Here is a 17,632-nt window from a genome sequence, read left to right on the forward strand (position 1 = left end):
AGGCAATGGCAAAGCTTTATAATTACATATAAATTAAAATTAAAACTTATATATATGAGAAGTTTAAGAAAGCAGAAATCCCAAACCCCTGCAGCATTCATCCTTTGACCAAGAGTAAGGTATTGTGAGCTTATTCCTAAACTAAAAACTCTGAGCTCCTTAAACTCCTGCCTTTATCCTGCTACCTATTATGTCCACAACAAGAGAACATGGGAAATGTTCCACCTCTCCTTAGTGACACAAACAGCACATTCTGCCTTGGAAAAACACACAGTTACTCTCTTCTACCAACAAAGCATGCATTTCTTGAATCCCACACTATCTACCATCTTCAATCTCTTGAGTGTCAAAGTGTTGTAGAATTCATTACATTTTTTTAAAAAAGACTATACACTTTCCATTTGAAAAGCAGATTTACACAGAGAAGGAAAGACACAGAAAGATCTTCCATCCATTGCTTTACGGCCCAGATGGCTGTCACAACTAGAATTGAGCTGATCTGAAGCCAGGAGCCAGGGGATTCTTCTGGGTCTCCCACATGGGTGAAGTGTCCCAAAACTTTGGGACATTCTCTGCTGCTTTCCCAGGCCACAAGCAGAAATCTGGATCAGAAGCAGAGCGACTACAACATGAGCCAGTGCCAATTTGGGAAGCTGGTGTTTGTAGGTAGAGGATTAGCCTGTTGAGCCACAATGCTGGCTATCTCAATGTTAAGAAGGTTACCTGATAAAACTGAAAACATGATTTTAAAACTGAGGTTTTCTTAAACTTCAAAACATTTTCTTGAAATACAGGTTCTGATTCAACAAGTCTAGCTCCCACATGCTTCAAATGCTCCTAGTCCTCAGACACTAAAAGTAGCAAGTTCCTAAAAGGCAAAGCATCTATATACTACATTCTTCAAAGGCAGAATCTTAGTAACACTATTTTTTATTTTTATTCCTTCTTCTCTAAGTTATACCAGATCTAGTTTCATATTCTCTCAATACCTGTAATTTATCTTCAATGTTATCATGGATGCTTTCCTTTTATTCATCAGTAGCACTTAATTTCTTTCCTTTCATTCTTCCACACCCTAAAAGTAATTCCTAAAATGTGAATGCAGCTGATAAGAAAACATGCTTAATATATGTTCAAGTCTATTTCTACTCTTACGTCCTTTTAAGAAACGAATTCAACACAAATGCATCCAACAATTTAAAAACCAAAAAAGCTATGGATCAAAATGAGAAACAAAAGAAAAATAAAGAAGAAGAGAGCAGGATATACGTGGAGAAACTAAGCCTAACTTACATTCATCACAGTGACCCTAAGAGAAAAATAAAGCAAAAATAGTATTTAGTAAAAAAAATTTGCAACACATGTCTGAAAATTCTAAAACATCTCCAATTTTCAAGTTTTTAGAGAGAATCTTATTATAAGATTCAATCTAGTGGATATGCCATAATGGCTATTTCTAAAGTAATCAAGCCATCTATTCACCTGTAATTAAGTTAAAATTTACTGTTATTTTCAACCTTGAAATACGTTAATGGTAGCAAATACCACTGCAGAGCAAAAAACATTTCAGAGATGCTTCCTACATGGTAGAGAAAACTATTTGAGTAATTACACAATATGTTTTATTTCCTTTAAAAAAAAGATTAAAATTTAATCACCTTAAAGTTGGTCCTCCCAGGATACTGCCAAATGAAGCAACACTTGTTTCAGTTGACTGCAACTGTTCAACTGGCTAATCCTCCACCTTGCAGCACTGGCATCCCATATGGCCATTTGTTTGCACATCGGCTGCTCCACTTCCAGCCCAGCTCCCTGCTTGTGGCCTGGGAAAGTAGTGGAGGACAGTCCAAAGCCTTGGGACTGTGCACCTGGATGGGAGACCCAGAAGAAGCTCCTGGCTTCAATTTAGTTTTGCTCTGGCCATTGTGGCCATGTGGCGAGTGAACCATCAGATGGAAGATCTTTCTGTCTTTCTCTCTGTAAATCTGCCTTTCAAATAAAAACAAATAAATATGTTTTTTTTTTCTAAAGAGAGAGAGAAAAAAAGAAACAAATATTTGTTTTAGGACTTTCATCATGTACTCCAATCTTAGCAGCATACCTAGACTTCCAGAAGTAGAAACTGTGATGTCAAACTAGATCTTCTAATTGGAAGGATTACCAAGTCCTATCCATTCTATGCTTTTAAGTGATTCACAGTCAATTCTTTTCATTCCTTCTATTACTGTCATTCCAAGCCTTTTTTCTCATCTTGCACACAAAATCAACTATTCCAACATCACTGCCTCAAGTCACCTTTTCTCCACTTTAAAATCCTTACTCCACATTACTGTCCTGGTAGACTTCCCAATAGAAAACCTAATATCTTTTCTACTCAAAAACTTTTGCTCTTCCCCAAAATCAAAACCCAAGGCATTTACCACAGCACTTAATTTTCCAAGACTTGAGTCCTATCTGCCTCTCAGACATCAAATACCACTGTATTCCCCTTAATGTTACACTTAAAGTCCCATCAATATCAAGCTACACAGCTTGAATTTCCATTACACTCCTGCTGGTTAATACCTCCAGGCTTTTTTGCATATGCTATTGCGTTAGTCTAACATGTCCTTCACATCTTAGGACTCCTGTGCCATCCCAGACACTAGTAATATCTTTTAAAATCTTTTGAGAACCCAGAAACATATCTCAAGATTCCACCTTCTATTTCTTTTCTAAGATGTTTTTTTAATTGAAAAGGCAGATATACAGAAAGGATGAGAGACAGAGAAAAATCTTCCATCTGCTGGTTCACTCCCCAACTGGCCGCAACGGCCAGAGCTAGGAGCTTCCTCTGAGTCTTCCACATAGGTACAGGGTTCCAAGGCTTTGGGTCATCCTTGACTGCTTTCCCAGACCACAAGCAGGGAGCTGGATGGGAAGCAGGGCTTCCAGGATGAGATCCAGTGCCCAGTGCATTCAAGGCAAGGACTTTACTCACTAGGCCATTGCCAGGCCCTCCACCTTCTATTCTTAAAGAATCAAATATTTCCTCCTCTGCCAACTCAGTCCATAATAATGGCATTTACTGGGGGCATTTGCTATGTCCCTGACATCATTCTAAGAATCTTACACATATCACCTACTTTTTAAAAAAGATTTCTTTTATTTATTTTTATCGCAAAGTCAGATATACAGAGAGGAAGACCGATAGAGAGGAAGATTTTCTGTCCAATTCACTCCCTAAGTGGCTGGAGCTGCGTGGAGCCAAAGCCAGGAGTCAGGAGCCTCTCTCAGGTCTCCCACACGGGTGCAGGGTCCCAAGGCTTTGGCCCATCCTCAACTGCCTTCCTAGGCCACAAGCATGGAGCTAAATGGGAAACAGGGCTGCCAGGATTGGAACTGGAGCCCATTTGGAATCCTGGCACGTGCAAAAAGAGGACTTTAGCCACTAGGCTACTGTACCGAGCCCTTCATATCACCTAATTTAATCATCACCATCACCCTTTCTGTGACATGGTACCACTATTACTTTTGTGGACATGGAAATCAAATTACAAAGAAGTTAAATAACTTGATCCAAAGATATCTAACTCAATGGAGACATTAAAATACCTATATCGTACATGTCTCATACTATCAAACTGAATATACATGACTATTATTAGGGTAGACGGTAAGCTCTTTGAAGGTATGATTCATCTCATATTCAACTCTAAATCCACAGTGCATGCTATAAAGTTTTTAACCAATGCATGCATTTCTTGCACTAATTTTAACATAACATGCCTAAAAGTTCAATAGAAAAATATTCAAAAACCTGTTTCAAATTTATGCAGGGAAAGTTCTAGAACACTGCAAAACTATTTTTTCATCTAATAAAAAGTGTGTGTAAAAGAGAGGTTATTATAGACATGAGATTTAGTCCTTCTGGACAATGAAATGTACTTATTTTGCAGTAATACTGCTTAATCACTGCAATAAATCAAAACCCAAAGGACCATTTGCTGAAAATTAACTTTTTTTTTCAGTAAACAAATATTCTCGTTGCTTAATATTCAAGGCAGTAAAAAGAAAGCCCTAAATTTACTTTGGTCAAGTGGGGAAAAAAGCAAATCACAGAGCAGTACTACTAATTGCTTCCTTATATCCGGCCAAGAAATGTATCCAACTAGGCAATTAAAATAAAATACTGTTGCCTGACTAAGCATTTAACAAAAGAATTTTTAAGGTTGTGTGTAACAGTATTTCATCACACAAATAATGAAACTTTTTTCATCTTCTGTAAAGAACACAAGAAAATTAAAAAAGATAACCACCACCGCAAGACCAGAACCTTCAGCACTAAAATGGTACATACACACATATTAAAACACGAAAATACATTTCTAATAGTTCAGTAGCCATTCTTGAAATTCTAACCCTCCAAGTTATTCTAATGCTGAACAACTTCAAGACAAAATCAGTCACCCGAAGTGTGAAGTACAGTAACTGAAATCCACAGAGAGGGTACCAGTGGCAACACCGCACACCACAGGTCTGGTTAGAGTGCCCTGCACCCCGCCCAACTTCTACATACTTGGTTCACTCTACAAAGACAAATCAGAAAACTCAAGAGTGTAGGCCAAAGTGAGTACAGGCCACACAACAGCGTACCACCAAGCACATCTTACCATTTCTTTGTGCATTCAACCATCAGCTCCTGGTAGGAGGCCACAAACTGGAACTTGGATGCATGCTTTCCCACACGCTGCAGTCTCTTCCAAACTGAAGCCATGATGATTGGTCAATACAAGGGAGCAGTTCTGGGTTAGCAACACAGTAGCTTAGTAAACTAGAGGGTCCAAAGCAAAGGAGCTTTGCATATATGTCTTTCTGTACCTTAAAAAAAAACCTCAACTAGCTCAACTAGAACTTGAAATGATGCTTGGAGTTCATAAATCTTCTCCCTGTTTCACAGGGTAAATCCCATCTTAGATGAATGGCCCGGACAAGAACAGTATGGTCCGCATGACAGGATGAGTAAGAGGAGGTTCCCTCATGAAGACATCACCTTGCCACATCAGGGGCTATCTGTGGAGGACTGCAAAGCAAAACAAAGACAAAAAGAAAGAATATGAGAGGGGCATGAAGTGACTAACCACTCGTGTTGGATAATGCTGCAGCCGACAACCCCAGTTCTCTGCATGTTTTTCAAACAATGAAACAAAACAAGGATCTCAAAAGCCAGTAATATCAGATGTTAAGACACCATGGAAGAAATTACAATTCACACCAAAGCCGGGTAACAACACATCAAGTAATCATCCTCAACAGCAACCACACCAGTTGGGCCCAACCTTCCCCTCCCAGCATCACCAAAGGGCGAGCAGAGCGGGAAAGTCTAGGGATGCTGTTAAATACCCACCGCCAGCCAGAGGCAGGAGTGTAGCATTTTTTAAATGAACTTTGTTTCTCAGTATACAATTAACTGCCCCGACTCTGAGAATATGTGTTTTGAAGAAACTGAGGAGAGGGGAGACATGCTGTTGTTCGGTCGAGGGGGGCGGGGGCGGCTGGGGAATGAGTTGTGGAGGGAAACCTCCAGGCTGCGGGAGAGCAATGTCCCGGCTCCAGGCCACCTGGGCTGCCTTCACCTCCCCTGCCAGCGGCAGGCAAACGAAAACTCCTGCCCGGGCGTGAGGCAATGACCAGCGGGGCAAGGGGACAGTGCCGGGTGCGCTGCCTCCCTCCCCCATCCTCAGGGGAACAGTCCTCGGGAGCCTCCTCTCCTCACGCACCAAGCTCAGACCCCTGCCCCCCCGGCTGAGGCAGGCGGTGGCCCAGGGCAGTCCCTGTCACCCAGGAGATGCCAGAAGACCCCAGCCCAGTCCCCGAGCCCCAGCCCCGCCGCTCTTCCACTCCCGCCCCCTCCTCACACCTCTAATCCCGCTGTCGGGCTGAATCTGGCCCCGTTCCCTCCTCAGAGCCGCTCCTTCGTCGCCGCCGCAACAGCAGCCGCCGCCTCAGCCACCGAGTCCTCCATCCCCGCCGGAGCCACATGGAAGAGCCAAGCCAGGCGCGGCGCTCGCGGGAGCTGGGGTCCGCAACCCCTCAGGCGGACGGCGCCCCTCACGCCCGCCCCCTCCCTGACGGATCGCCCCGCGACCGTCCCCCACCCCAACAAACCCTGGCAGAGCCGCCGCTCAGCACCCAGCACCCCCTCCCCCGCCTTCCTCCTCCGCCACCATCATTACCTCCCCCGCCGCACCTCTCACACTAACCCTACCCACGGCGGCTCAACCTCCGTCCGCCCTGCCGCCATTGGCCAGGCCTCGCACGTACCCCGCCCACCTTGGCGGCCGGGCCTAAGGCGAGGCTGTGGCGCCTCATTGGCAGAGCCGCGTGCCTATTTCAGGGGCTCCGCCCCCTAGCTCGGGTGGTGTTTTTTTTCCTTAGCTGGAACGCGGCACAAAGTCCACCCTTCTTTTAAAAAAAAAACCTGGAACCCTCTGAGGATGATCCCGCCCCTTCCTCTGATTGGCTGGGGGAAGGGAGCGATGGGCGGGAGGAGCAAGAAGTGTTTATAGTGAACTGAAACAGGAGTGCTGGAGGAGTCTGTCCGTCAAAGGTGCAGCCGGGTGCCGGGCGGGGTTTCTGGCTCCGTTCGCAGAGGCAGGGACTAACCTTCTGCTGCTATGGGCAGTGTGGTTGCTGTGGCTTTCTCTCGGGCTGTTTCTTATCCCCACCCTAGGACCTAGGAGCGTCCACTGCACTATTAGCAGCTAGGAATTTTGCTCACACATTATTTTTTAAAAAATCCTGACAAACTGAAGCAATGACCCTATCAGGATCCCTGCCCAACATTCAGTCAAGTGGTCCTCAGCGGGATTTTCTAAGCTGAGCTAAACACAAAATCCACTGAGTACCATCCCCTCTTGCTCTGACTTTGCAGCATCTAGATTTTTTCTCTTCCCCACCCATCCCCTTCCTGGTAAGAACTGTGGATGGATTTGGGAGTGGCTGGCATATAAAAAAGGTGGTTAAAGCAAGGAGAGAATTTAAAAACCTTAAGTCAGTGAAAGCAGGGGCACTTAACCTTATTAAAAACCAAGGATTCTCTTGGAAATGGGAAAGCGATTGACGCTTTCCCAAAGTGGAGAAAATGTCCTACCATAAACTATAAACATTTGCTTTCAATTGTAGATAGTTCACAGAGCTCTAGAGAGAGGACAAAGAATGAAATTCCAGGTGACTCCTAGCCTTTAAGGAGCTTGCATAGTAGAGACTGAAAACGGAATGTCAGGAAATAGGAAAAAACATAGGGCAAAGGGGGATACCTTTGGAAGAAAGAGAGAAAACTAACATATGAAAGGAAAGCAACAGAATAGAGGCAATTAAGGGTCATTGCTCACTTTATTAAAATTGGACAGTAAGTGGCTGGAAAAATAAAGTGTTAGGGTCTAGGGACGGATTCTTTAAGAGGGAGGGATGGAAGGTATTGCTGGGTGAGAACTGAGAACACTTGTAGATGCTGGAAGGCAAAAGAAAGTAGAAAGGCAGAACTGAAGAAATCAGGTGGAAACAAATGAAAGGCCTGGATCCTGTGCCTAATTTTATTTCTACTTTGAATGAAGAAAATGATCTGATAATGTCATAAGAACATCGTGCATGTTACAGAAAAGAGCACTGTTATTGCTTGTTTGCTGTACACTGAATTGTAAAATTCTAAGATAATCATAATAATTTATATTGATTTTTGTATACACTTCAGAGTGCTCTAATGTCATTCCTGAATGTTCTAAGTCAATACATGCTAACAGTCATTATGATCTCATATAGTAATATGTTCTGCATCATTAATTGACTTTACCTGTGTGGGGCTTTTTAAATGTCTAATTTATAGAAATTGAAGCTATTTTGGGGCCTGGTGCGATAGCCTAGTAGCTAAATCCTTGCCTTGCATGTGCCAGAATCCCATGTGATTACTGGTTTGTGTCCCAGCTGCTCCACTTCCCATCCAGCTCCTTGCTTGTGGTCTGGGAAAGCAGAGGAGGACAGCCAAAAGCCTCAGGACCCGGCACCCATGTGGGAGACCAGGAAGAGGCTCCTGACTCCTGACTTCAGATCAGCTCAGTTGCTGTCATTGTAGCCACTTGGGCAGTGAACCAACAGAGGAACTGTCTCTTCGTATCTCCTTTTTTATGTATGTCTGCTTTTCTAAGGAAAATAAATGGTTCTTTTAAAAAAAATATTTTCAGCCCTTCAGGAACCTCCCATAAAATGATCAGAAGATTTTTTAAACCTATTTACTGTACTTCAAAACTTCTCAAACTTTCTTATATGGTTATCCTGATTTCCTTTAATACTCCCATTCCTCAAACACAGAAAGATTTCATTGTAGAGAAATATCATAAAAGCAGTGAATTTTTTAAACATGAGTACTTTTAGGAAAAATAAGGAAGAATAAGATTCACAGGGAACCTTAAGTTATAAAAAAAAATTAAGATATTATTTCTTAAAAGACATCTTTTTGTTAAGAGAAAATGTCTCTTACGTGTAAACTCTTCTTTTTCTATCTAGCCATTGACAGAGTTAAGAAGAAACCAAGGTTAGGATGATTTACTGTATTAAAGGAATTAAAAGCAGACCTTGATACTGTTCTGCTGCTGAGCTCAAGTTCAGAGGCTGTCTCCCAGAGGATCTATGGAGCAGCTACTTCATGCACCATAAGCTCTTTTAAGATAAACTGTCTACTAATTAAATGCATTGAAGAGCCTTAAATATAGAATATTCTAATATCCTTTATATTAGATATATTTAGCTGATAATTATCAAATACGATCAGGTTATGTTGTGGTCTTAGGCAGCTAGCTCAAAGTCAGGAGTTTGAAAGCCATACCTCCCCCCACCTGTGTGATCCTTTCACCCACCTGTGATGCTCACCTGTCATCACCTGGAACCGGAGAGGGGGCAGTATTGCATTGATACATTACCCTTCCCTCACCAGCCCCCATTAAGGCCCATGATAGGGAGGGGCACTCTTGGTCACGTGTTTCTGTCATTCTGGCACTCAGATTCTTGGCCTCCCCAGTACTGTTGCTCTCTGGCTTTCTGAGGACAAGTAGACTCATGATCATGGCAGCAGTATGTCTGTATTCCTCATCCTCTGTTCACTGCTTGGGAGAGTCAGTGAAGATGCAAAGGCTAAGATGCTTCATATTTCTAAAGTGCGCACTTGTGTGTTCTGAGAGAGGTGAGTCCTAGCAGTAACAGAATATGGACAGAGAAGCCAGGAAGAGGAGAATGTTTGCCACTTTGTGTGTCCAGGTTGTTTGCTGCATGTCTATTAGGATAATTTATATTGTTGGAGAAGCTGGAACATAGGTCTTCAGTTCAACTGATGGGTTTTTCAGTAATACCCATTTGTTCCCCTCAGGGTTTGAATTCGGACTGGATTACATGGACTTATCATTCGCTAATTCTAGTTGGACCTGACATCACCAAGCTTGGTTGATAAAGACTCCTTAATACATCTTAGACTTATCTGGTGTGATTTCTCTTGCACCCTGCAACAGTTACATATTTAAATAATACATAAAAGTTGGTCTCTGTTTTCAATGAGTTTTTTGAAACAGGTGACCACTACATATTGCAAAAAAGTAACAAAAACCTTACCCAATCTCTCTCAGTCTCAGTTTCCTAGTCTGTAAAAATAATCATGCCTACATTGCTAGGATGTTGAAAATCTGGAAGACATGAACGTGAAGTGACTGGCACATAATAAGCAGACAAATTGTAATTTACAGTACAAACTATTTTGTTTGGCAGCAAAAATATAAAGGAAGAAGAAATGCAGAACTTCAAAACTACCTGAGTAATATGACCACTTAGTTGGTTCCAAAAATGAGGACCTTATGAAATATAGTCAAACAATACTTTTAACATTATTCCTCTTCCATTAATTCAGTGGGTAGCAAGAGTGGAACATTAGTAATGCAGGTAGACTCAAGATACTATAATACTAACAGATTTAACTTACCCTCGATTCCTCATTTTTCTTAAATGCCCCACAGACCCTCTTCCACGATTGCCCATTGTTTTTCTATCATTCACTCAGATTCGATTTGTCATCTTCTTCCATCCCAGATAAATCTGAATGTAATAGGCATGTGAATTGAAAGTTACTTTAATTGTCTTACCCTTTTGATTTGGATTGTTATTTGCAAACTTTTATAGCTTGTTTTAAGGGAAGATTCAGCATTTTAAATAATTTGAATCTTGTCTTTAAGTATCACCACATTAGATGTCAGCATCATAGTGCAGTAGGTTAAATCACTGCTTGTGATGATGGGATCCATATGCCTGCAAGTCCTAATCCTGGCCAGTTCACTTCCAAGTCAGTTCCCAGAGAGATGGTTTAAGTATTTGGGCCCATGCTATCCAAGCTAAGAGACCTGTGTGGAGTTTGTGGTTCCTGTTTCTGTCTGCCCCAGGAAGATCTTTCTCTGTGTGTGTGTGTGTGTGTGTGTGTGTGTGTGTGTGTGTGAGAGAGAGAGAGAGAGAGAGAGAGAGAGAGAGAGAGAGAGAGAGAGAGGAAGAGATTCTGCCTTTCAAATACAAAAATAAATCTTTAAAAACATAAATATCACCACACTTAAAATGAAAGTAGAATATAAAAAATTAAGTGAAAAATGCCATCCAAAAATTACAAATCATCTCTGCTATGACAGGTTTGAAAATAACAGAGCTTACTTTCAACAAAGTAGCTTTCAAGAGATTATTTCAGGGACCTCCAAAATGGGAATCCTAGTCTATGAAATGCAATCCAGAACAATGAATTAATTTCTTGGTGATAAAATCTTTGGTTTTACAGTTTTTACATTTTATATATATTAAGTATAAATTAAAAATTAGTTTCACATGTTCTATTTTTCAAACATAGCTGCTAGAAATTATAGATTACAAAAAATAATAAACTTTAAATTACATATATAATTTATATTATGTTCCTGTTGGGGAATACTAGTACAAACAAGAGTAAAACTTCCTTTCACACAAATAGAAATAGATTTTCTGGGCTGTAAGACGAAGAAAAATGTTGGAAGAAATGTAAGATAAGTTAGATACTAGTGGATCCCTGAGAACATGACCTATACATATTCTCACCCTATTCTGACATAAGCTTTAGAGACAGGCATCAATTTGCAGCGTCTATCTATGGGATCTGAGAGCTCAGAGAGATAATTTTTTACTTGTTAGAGCTCTATGAAAGTGGCAAGACCCCTGGAAGAAGAAAAAGCTGGACTAGGTAACAAGGTTAGTCAAGATGTATGAATAATACAGTCTAATAGAACTTGTAGTGATTTGGGCCAGTACTGTGGCACTAGCATCCCATTTGGATGTTGACTTAAGTCCCAAATACTCCACTTACAGTCCAGCTCCCTAATAGTGTACCTGGGAAAGCAGTAGAAGATGGCCAAGTGCTTGGGCCTGAACCCATGTGGGAGACCAGAAAGACGTTCTTAGCTTCCATTTTCAGACTAACCCAGCTATTAGCTGTTGTAATCATTTGGGGCATGAACTAGTAGTTGAAAGATTTCACCCTGTCTCTCTCTCTGTAACCCTGCCTTTCAGGTAAATAAATAGATAAATCTTTAAAAAGAAAAAGAATATAGGTACTTAACAGAATAGCCACTAGCCACTTGAGGCTATTGGGCACTTGAAAGGTGGTTAGTATTCAGAAATTTTTAATACTGTTTAATGTTAATTAAATTTAAATAGCCACTTATGGCTGATAGCTACTAAAATGGACAGTATAAAACCTACATTATATCAGAGGTGCTGAAAACCAATATAATTTCCAGATACACAGACAGCTACAGGGGCAACAGAAAGCCATTAGGCTTAAAACAACTTTGCTTATAGACCAAGACCTAGCCAGCAGCCATCTCTGAGTCAGGATGCTTTGAAGAGAGACATATATTGTTCATCTCAGTGGTGCTCACACAGTACAGGAGAAGCAAGGATCAAGAGTTTCATCTCCTTTCCAACATCCTGGTATGTTACAAGCTCACTTCAAAAAATTCATATAAAATGTGTATTATGAAAGAACCAAGCTCGGATTTCAAATTTTGGGTAGCAAAATAAATTTCCTTTTTAACTCCATTTTCAACACACTTTTTTGTTAAAGGTTTTCTTTCTTTCTTTTTTTAAGATTAAGCTTTTATTGGAAAATCAGATATACAGAGAGGAAAATCTTCTATCCATTGATTCACTCCCCAAATGGCTGTAGTGTCCAGAGCACATCGAAGCCAGGAGTCCAGAGCCTCTTCTGGGCCTCCCACCTGGGTGCAGGGTCCCAATGCTTTTGGCCATCCTCAGCTGCTTTTCCAAACCACAAGCAGGGAGCTGGATGAGAAGCAGGGATGCCGGGATTAGAACCGACACCCATATGGGATCCCAGTGCATGCAAAACAAGGACTTTAATCACTTGGCTATCGCGCCAGGCCAAAGTTTTTTTTAAAAGTTAATTTTTAATTAGTTGAAATGCAGAGCAAGCAGAGCAAGATATACAGAGAGCACAAGTGAGCAAGCACACTTTCACTTGCTGGCTCACTCCTCAAATGCCTGCAACAGCCTGGATACATTCATTAGTAAGAAGATAGATCAGAAGCCAGTGTGAGATTTGACCCCAGACACTCCTATATGCAATGTCCTTTTTCCCAAGGTATGGCTTAACCCATTGTATCACAATATCTGTCCCTCCACAATTTTTTTGAAGTGTCCTTGTATATATCTCCTGTCAACTGAAATTCAGTTCCTTCCAAATTCACTGATTGTTGGCCGCTCTGAGTGAAATCAGAGCTTGAAAAAGAAATTTAGTTGAGTAATGGAAAAATGAAACTGTGTTCCTTACAAACCTATATAATGCTGAGTGACAATGCTTAACAAAATAGTTGAAGCTCTATAGTTATTGTGTCCTTAGGTGGCCTTTTTTCTCACTATCATTATAGGACCCATTGTTTTCTGTTGACATGTAAACTTAGAAATACTGCATAGGTGGTCCACACCATGGCATAGTAGACTAAGCTTCAGCCTGCAATGCTGGCATCTGTATGGGCACTATTTCATGTTCCAGCTGTTCTACTTCTAAGATAGTTCCCTGTTTATGGGCTGGGAAAGCAGCAAAGACAGCCCAAATCTTTGGGCCCTGCACTCAACTGGGAAACATGGAACAAGCTCCTGGTTCCTGACTTTGGATCTGCTCAGCTCTGGCCAATGAAGCTACTTAGGGAGTGAGCCAGTGAATAGACGATCTCTCTCTCTCATTCTCTCTGTAACTCTGCCTTTCAAGTAAAAAATAAATCTTTTAAAAAAAGATTTTGATTAAAAGCAGAGTGTTTATTGTCAAATCCTTTGTGTTCTGTTTACCCATGACAGAGCTTTGGGTTTAAGAAATGATAAAGAAGTGAATACATACGTAATAATGTAATAATATAGTATTATGTATATAATAATCCTTGAAAGCTAGTTTATAGTAATACTGAATTTTCACTTTGAACTGTAATAGCATTAATTTCAAAACCTCAATTTGTGCTAAAAATCAAATTTTGTCCAGCTCCACATCATTGAGAAAGGCCAACTTGGATCTACCTGGTAGAGGTAGTGGGGTATCCTCGACAGCCTTGAAATACTGGGAGCAAACTGGCTAATACTCCACATGCAAGCACCAGCTTCCCATACTAGCACCAATTTGTTTCCTGGCTTCTTCATTTCCCATCCCTGCTTATGGCCTCAGAAAATAGTGGGAGATGGTCCAAAGCCTTGGAACTCTGTATCCACTTGCAAGACCCAGAGAAGGCCCCTGGGTCCTGGTTTCAAATGAGTTCAGCTCCAGCCACTGTAGCCATTTGGGGAGTGAAATAGCAGATGAAAGATCTTTCTCTCTGTTTCCCTCTCTCTGTAAAATCTCCCTTTCTATAAAAATAAATAAATCCTAAGAAAGAACAAAAAAAAAAAAAAGAAGAGAGGAAAGAAAGAGGAAAGAGAGGGAAGGAGACAGAGAGGGAGGGAGAGAAGGAGATGGAGGGAGAGAAGAAGGAAGGGAGGGAGAGAGGAAGGGAAAGAAAGAAATCAGATACCATCCACTAGTGATTCAGCAGTACTAACTCCTTTTGTTAATCTGAAATAACATATTGACTGATTAGAAGCCTTAAAAATGTTTAAGAATATATTACAGGCAATGATACTCAAAATGTTAGCAATATCAACACAGGCATTAATTAGTTAAAATGTGTGACTGACCCAGTTGTTCCATTGTGAATCAACTAAATAGTGCTGACTCAGTTCCGTTACCAGCTCAGCACCATCCTCTCAGCCCAACTCTTCACATCATTCAAGATAATGTTGGGATGGTGAAATCCTAGTCCATAAACACTGCGTGTGCCGAGGTAAGTGCAGTTATCAGAGATGATTCACAAATAAGAGAGCCATTATTGGATTTTTTTCCCAGCAAAGATTTGAGTTGAAATAAGAAGTGCTTTCTGAAAAATTCTTAGGCAAATTAAATAAATTCATCTCGTAAAACATCAGGAAGCAGTTCCTGACCAAATCTTGTTGGTCATTTTCCATGAAATGTTAAAGAGATTATTATGATGATTCCTATGAGGTAGACTGACCTTTACTTTATTTCTATTTTTTTCAATAATTGAAATAAATTCCAGGTAATCAAATTCAATATCCAGTCTATGCTTTCCTCTTAATTCCATACTATTTTTAGTAAGAACAAGATAACATAACATAATTAGTGTAATGTCTTCTGAAATAGTAAGGCTAGATAGGAAAAAGCAAAGAAAAGCCAGTAGGAATTCACAATCCTGGAGGGCATGCAATACCTCACACGTGGTGGTAAATCAAAGCACTTCAATCTCAAACAAAGTAAAGAATAGCATCAAGCTGAAAGAAGACAGAACAACACTTGCCAGAGCACTGGGCATGAGCCAAGAGAAAGCAGCCCTGTCTCTGAAGTTTGTCCCAAGTGAGTAGAGCTGGAAAATTAACTCAGCTTTCAGAATGCAGGACCAACTCATGCATAGTGTGGTAATCTTTTGGGCAGGGTAAAATAGGGAGAAATTCTAGGGCAAGGGCAACTACATGGAAGTTAGAGAGAGCTGCAATATTATTCCAGGTTTCTCTTTTCACAAGCCATTCAAAAAGTGACCTGGCTTACAACAAGAACACAGCCTGCTAAGCAAAAAGAACATGATGAGGACTGCAAGATATGAATATTATTTCATATTTGTCGCAACTTTTGGATGCTATTTTAAGATATTCCTAATAATGCATCATTTATCCCATTCTCTAAGAAATGAAATGCAACTGTTAAGCAAGAATTAAGTTTTAGTTCCATTTTCCACAGAAATTCTGGTATCTTAATATTAAGCATAATAATCTTTTACCCCTGAAATAAGTTTAGTTTGTTTTAGATTCAGAACATTGCAGGGCTATAACTAATCAGAAAGCTCATTGAAATAATCAACTGGTACTCTCCTCATTTGTTGTCTTTAAACAAATAAACCTTCAGAGATAGAGAAATAGAGTTCCTAACCAGTGGTTCACTCCCTCAAAATGCAGTGGTTACAGTAGGGCCAGAGCCAGAAGACAAGAACACTGTTCAGGTGTCCCATGTCAGAGGCAGATAAAACATCACAATTACTATTTCCCAACGTCTTCATTAGCAGAAAGCTGGATCCAGGAGCTGGAGCTAGGAATTAAAGTCAGGCATTACAATGTGGAATATTTTAATGACTAGATCAAACACCTGCTCCACTGTCACAGTTTTCATTTCAAAAATATGCATTTTCTACTGATAATCATGATACCTCAGAGTGATAACACTGTGTCTCCATTAGTAACATATGCTAATAGAATACATATTTAGAGGTCATTAACTGACATATAAGGGAACAGTGAAAATAAGATTAGAGACATATTTTCCCCAATTTGTCTTATTTTAGCAATACATTACTTTTTTGCTTACAAAGTTACCAGATTTAAAAAATGGTAAGTATCCAAATCCTGCAATTGCCAGTGATAAACAGACTAATCTGTTGACTTCTCCATTGGATGTGACATGCTGTAACATGAAACTGACACACTATATTCATGAAAGTAATTGGTCTTCCAACATTACATGCTACAGGTATTTGTGGTACCTAAGAATTTGCTCAAACAATTTTGCTTTCTTATTTTATTTTATCTTACAATACTGAACTTCTAGTTGATTTTTCAAACTTTAAGGCGACAAGGTAACTTGCACCTATAACTGTGAGTAACTTTGTGATTTTGACTTTCTGATGATACTTTAAAACAATCCATCCATCTTTTTACAAATGCTTAGTAAACAATTAAATTCAAGGTACTGAGCTTGGTCTTGGATATAGCATGTCAAAAGACAAAATCCTTTCCCTCCTGGAGTTCATTTGCTTTATCAATTAGAAATCATTTACTGCTTTAAAAACTCAGTTATTTACACATGATAGAGCTTTGTTTAAAATATTTTGACATAAAATATAACATTAAAATGTGTTATGAAAAACAGCTACTCGGGCCTGGCACAGTAGCCTAGTGGCTAAAGTTTTCACTTTACATGTATGAAGATCCCATATGGGCACTGGTTCGTATCATGGCTGCTCCACTTCCCTTCCCTATCAGCTCCCTGAATGTAGCCTGGGAAAGCATTCCAGGATGGCCCAAAGCCTCAGGACCCAGCACCCACATGGGAGACCTGGAAGAATCTCCTGGCTCCTGGCTTCAGATTGGCTTAGCTCCAGCCATTGTGGCCACTTGGGGAGGGAATCAGTGGATTAAAGATTTTTCTCTCTGTATTATCTCCTCTCTATAAATCTGCCTGTCAAGTAAAAATAAACAAATAAATCTTTTTTAAAAAAGGAAAAACAGATACTGGAGATTTATGTTAAAAGATGGATCACTCAAAGGAGAATCAAGATGGCAGAATAAGGTAAGGACGGAGAAATATTAGCCAGTATGAAGCAGAGAAGGCACATTCCAGGAAACAAGAAAGAACAGAACAACAGCAGAGTGGTACCCAGGGACTGACAAACACAGGAAAGCACCAGACACAATGATGTGGTGCAGTGACTGATGCCTCAGCAGCATTCAGCAAACAGCGATCTGAACTCCACTGGCAGCCAGTACTCCACCAGCAACAAGGCAGGAAAGGACATTTACCAGGAGCGTCAGAGGTGAACCCAGACAAAGAACTGCTCATCCTGCTGGTCTATTTGATTTGACCAGGAGCTGAGACAGAGCGGCAGATCCCAGACAGGCAGTGCAGGAACAGGGTGGATTTCACAGCCCAGTCTGCTCCCTTGGTCTGAATTGGGTGCCATTTTGCATAAGGAGGCAAGGCCTATGAGGCAGGACTGTGCATGCATGCAGTGGGGAGTGAACTCATTTCTGGCTCAGTGAACTGCAACAACGTGGCATCCTATAGGTTCCACCCAAGACAGGTCTGGGTAGCCCTCAGACCTGATGGCCAGCAGATAAAAAACACTAGTAGTGGCACATCAGGTGCCATTTCTTACAGTATGGCAAAAAATTTGGGCCCAGCACAGTGGCCTATCATCTGAAGTCCTAGCCTTGAATGCAC

General features: G+C 40.8%; 1 protein-coding gene across 3 annotated transcripts in view; it reads right to left on the bottom strand.

Moving 5' to 3' along the window:
* Positions 1-6,301, bottom strand: part of EHBP1 (EH domain binding protein 1) — a 293,792-nt gene extending 287,491 nt beyond the window's left edge. Inside the window, exons 1-2 of one of the 3 annotated variants that reach the window (XM_040993344.1) lie at positions 6,230-6,301; positions 4,653-5,062 (exon numbers count right to left, since the gene is read on the bottom strand). In XM_040993344.1, the coding sequence (XP_040849278.1) occupies positions 4,653-4,756 (104 nt within the window). In that variant the 5' untranslated portion in view covers positions 4,757-5,062; positions 6,230-6,301. Of the gene's footprint in view, positions 1-4,652; positions 5,063-5,899 lie in introns of all 3 variants that reach the window. The other 2 variants (XM_040993342.1, XM_040993343.1) reach the window with 2 other exon arrangements.
* Between the last annotated feature and the right edge of the window lie 11,331 nt (positions 6,302-17,632).

This window comes from Ochotona curzoniae, unplaced genomic scaffold (genome assembly GCF_017591425.1).
Source record: "Ochotona curzoniae isolate NIBS_2020 unplaced genomic scaffold, NIBS_Ocur_1.0 contig_883, whole genome shotgun sequence".
In the NCBI taxonomy this organism is placed as follows: Eukaryota; Metazoa; Chordata; class Mammalia; order Lagomorpha; family Ochotonidae; genus Ochotona; species Ochotona curzoniae.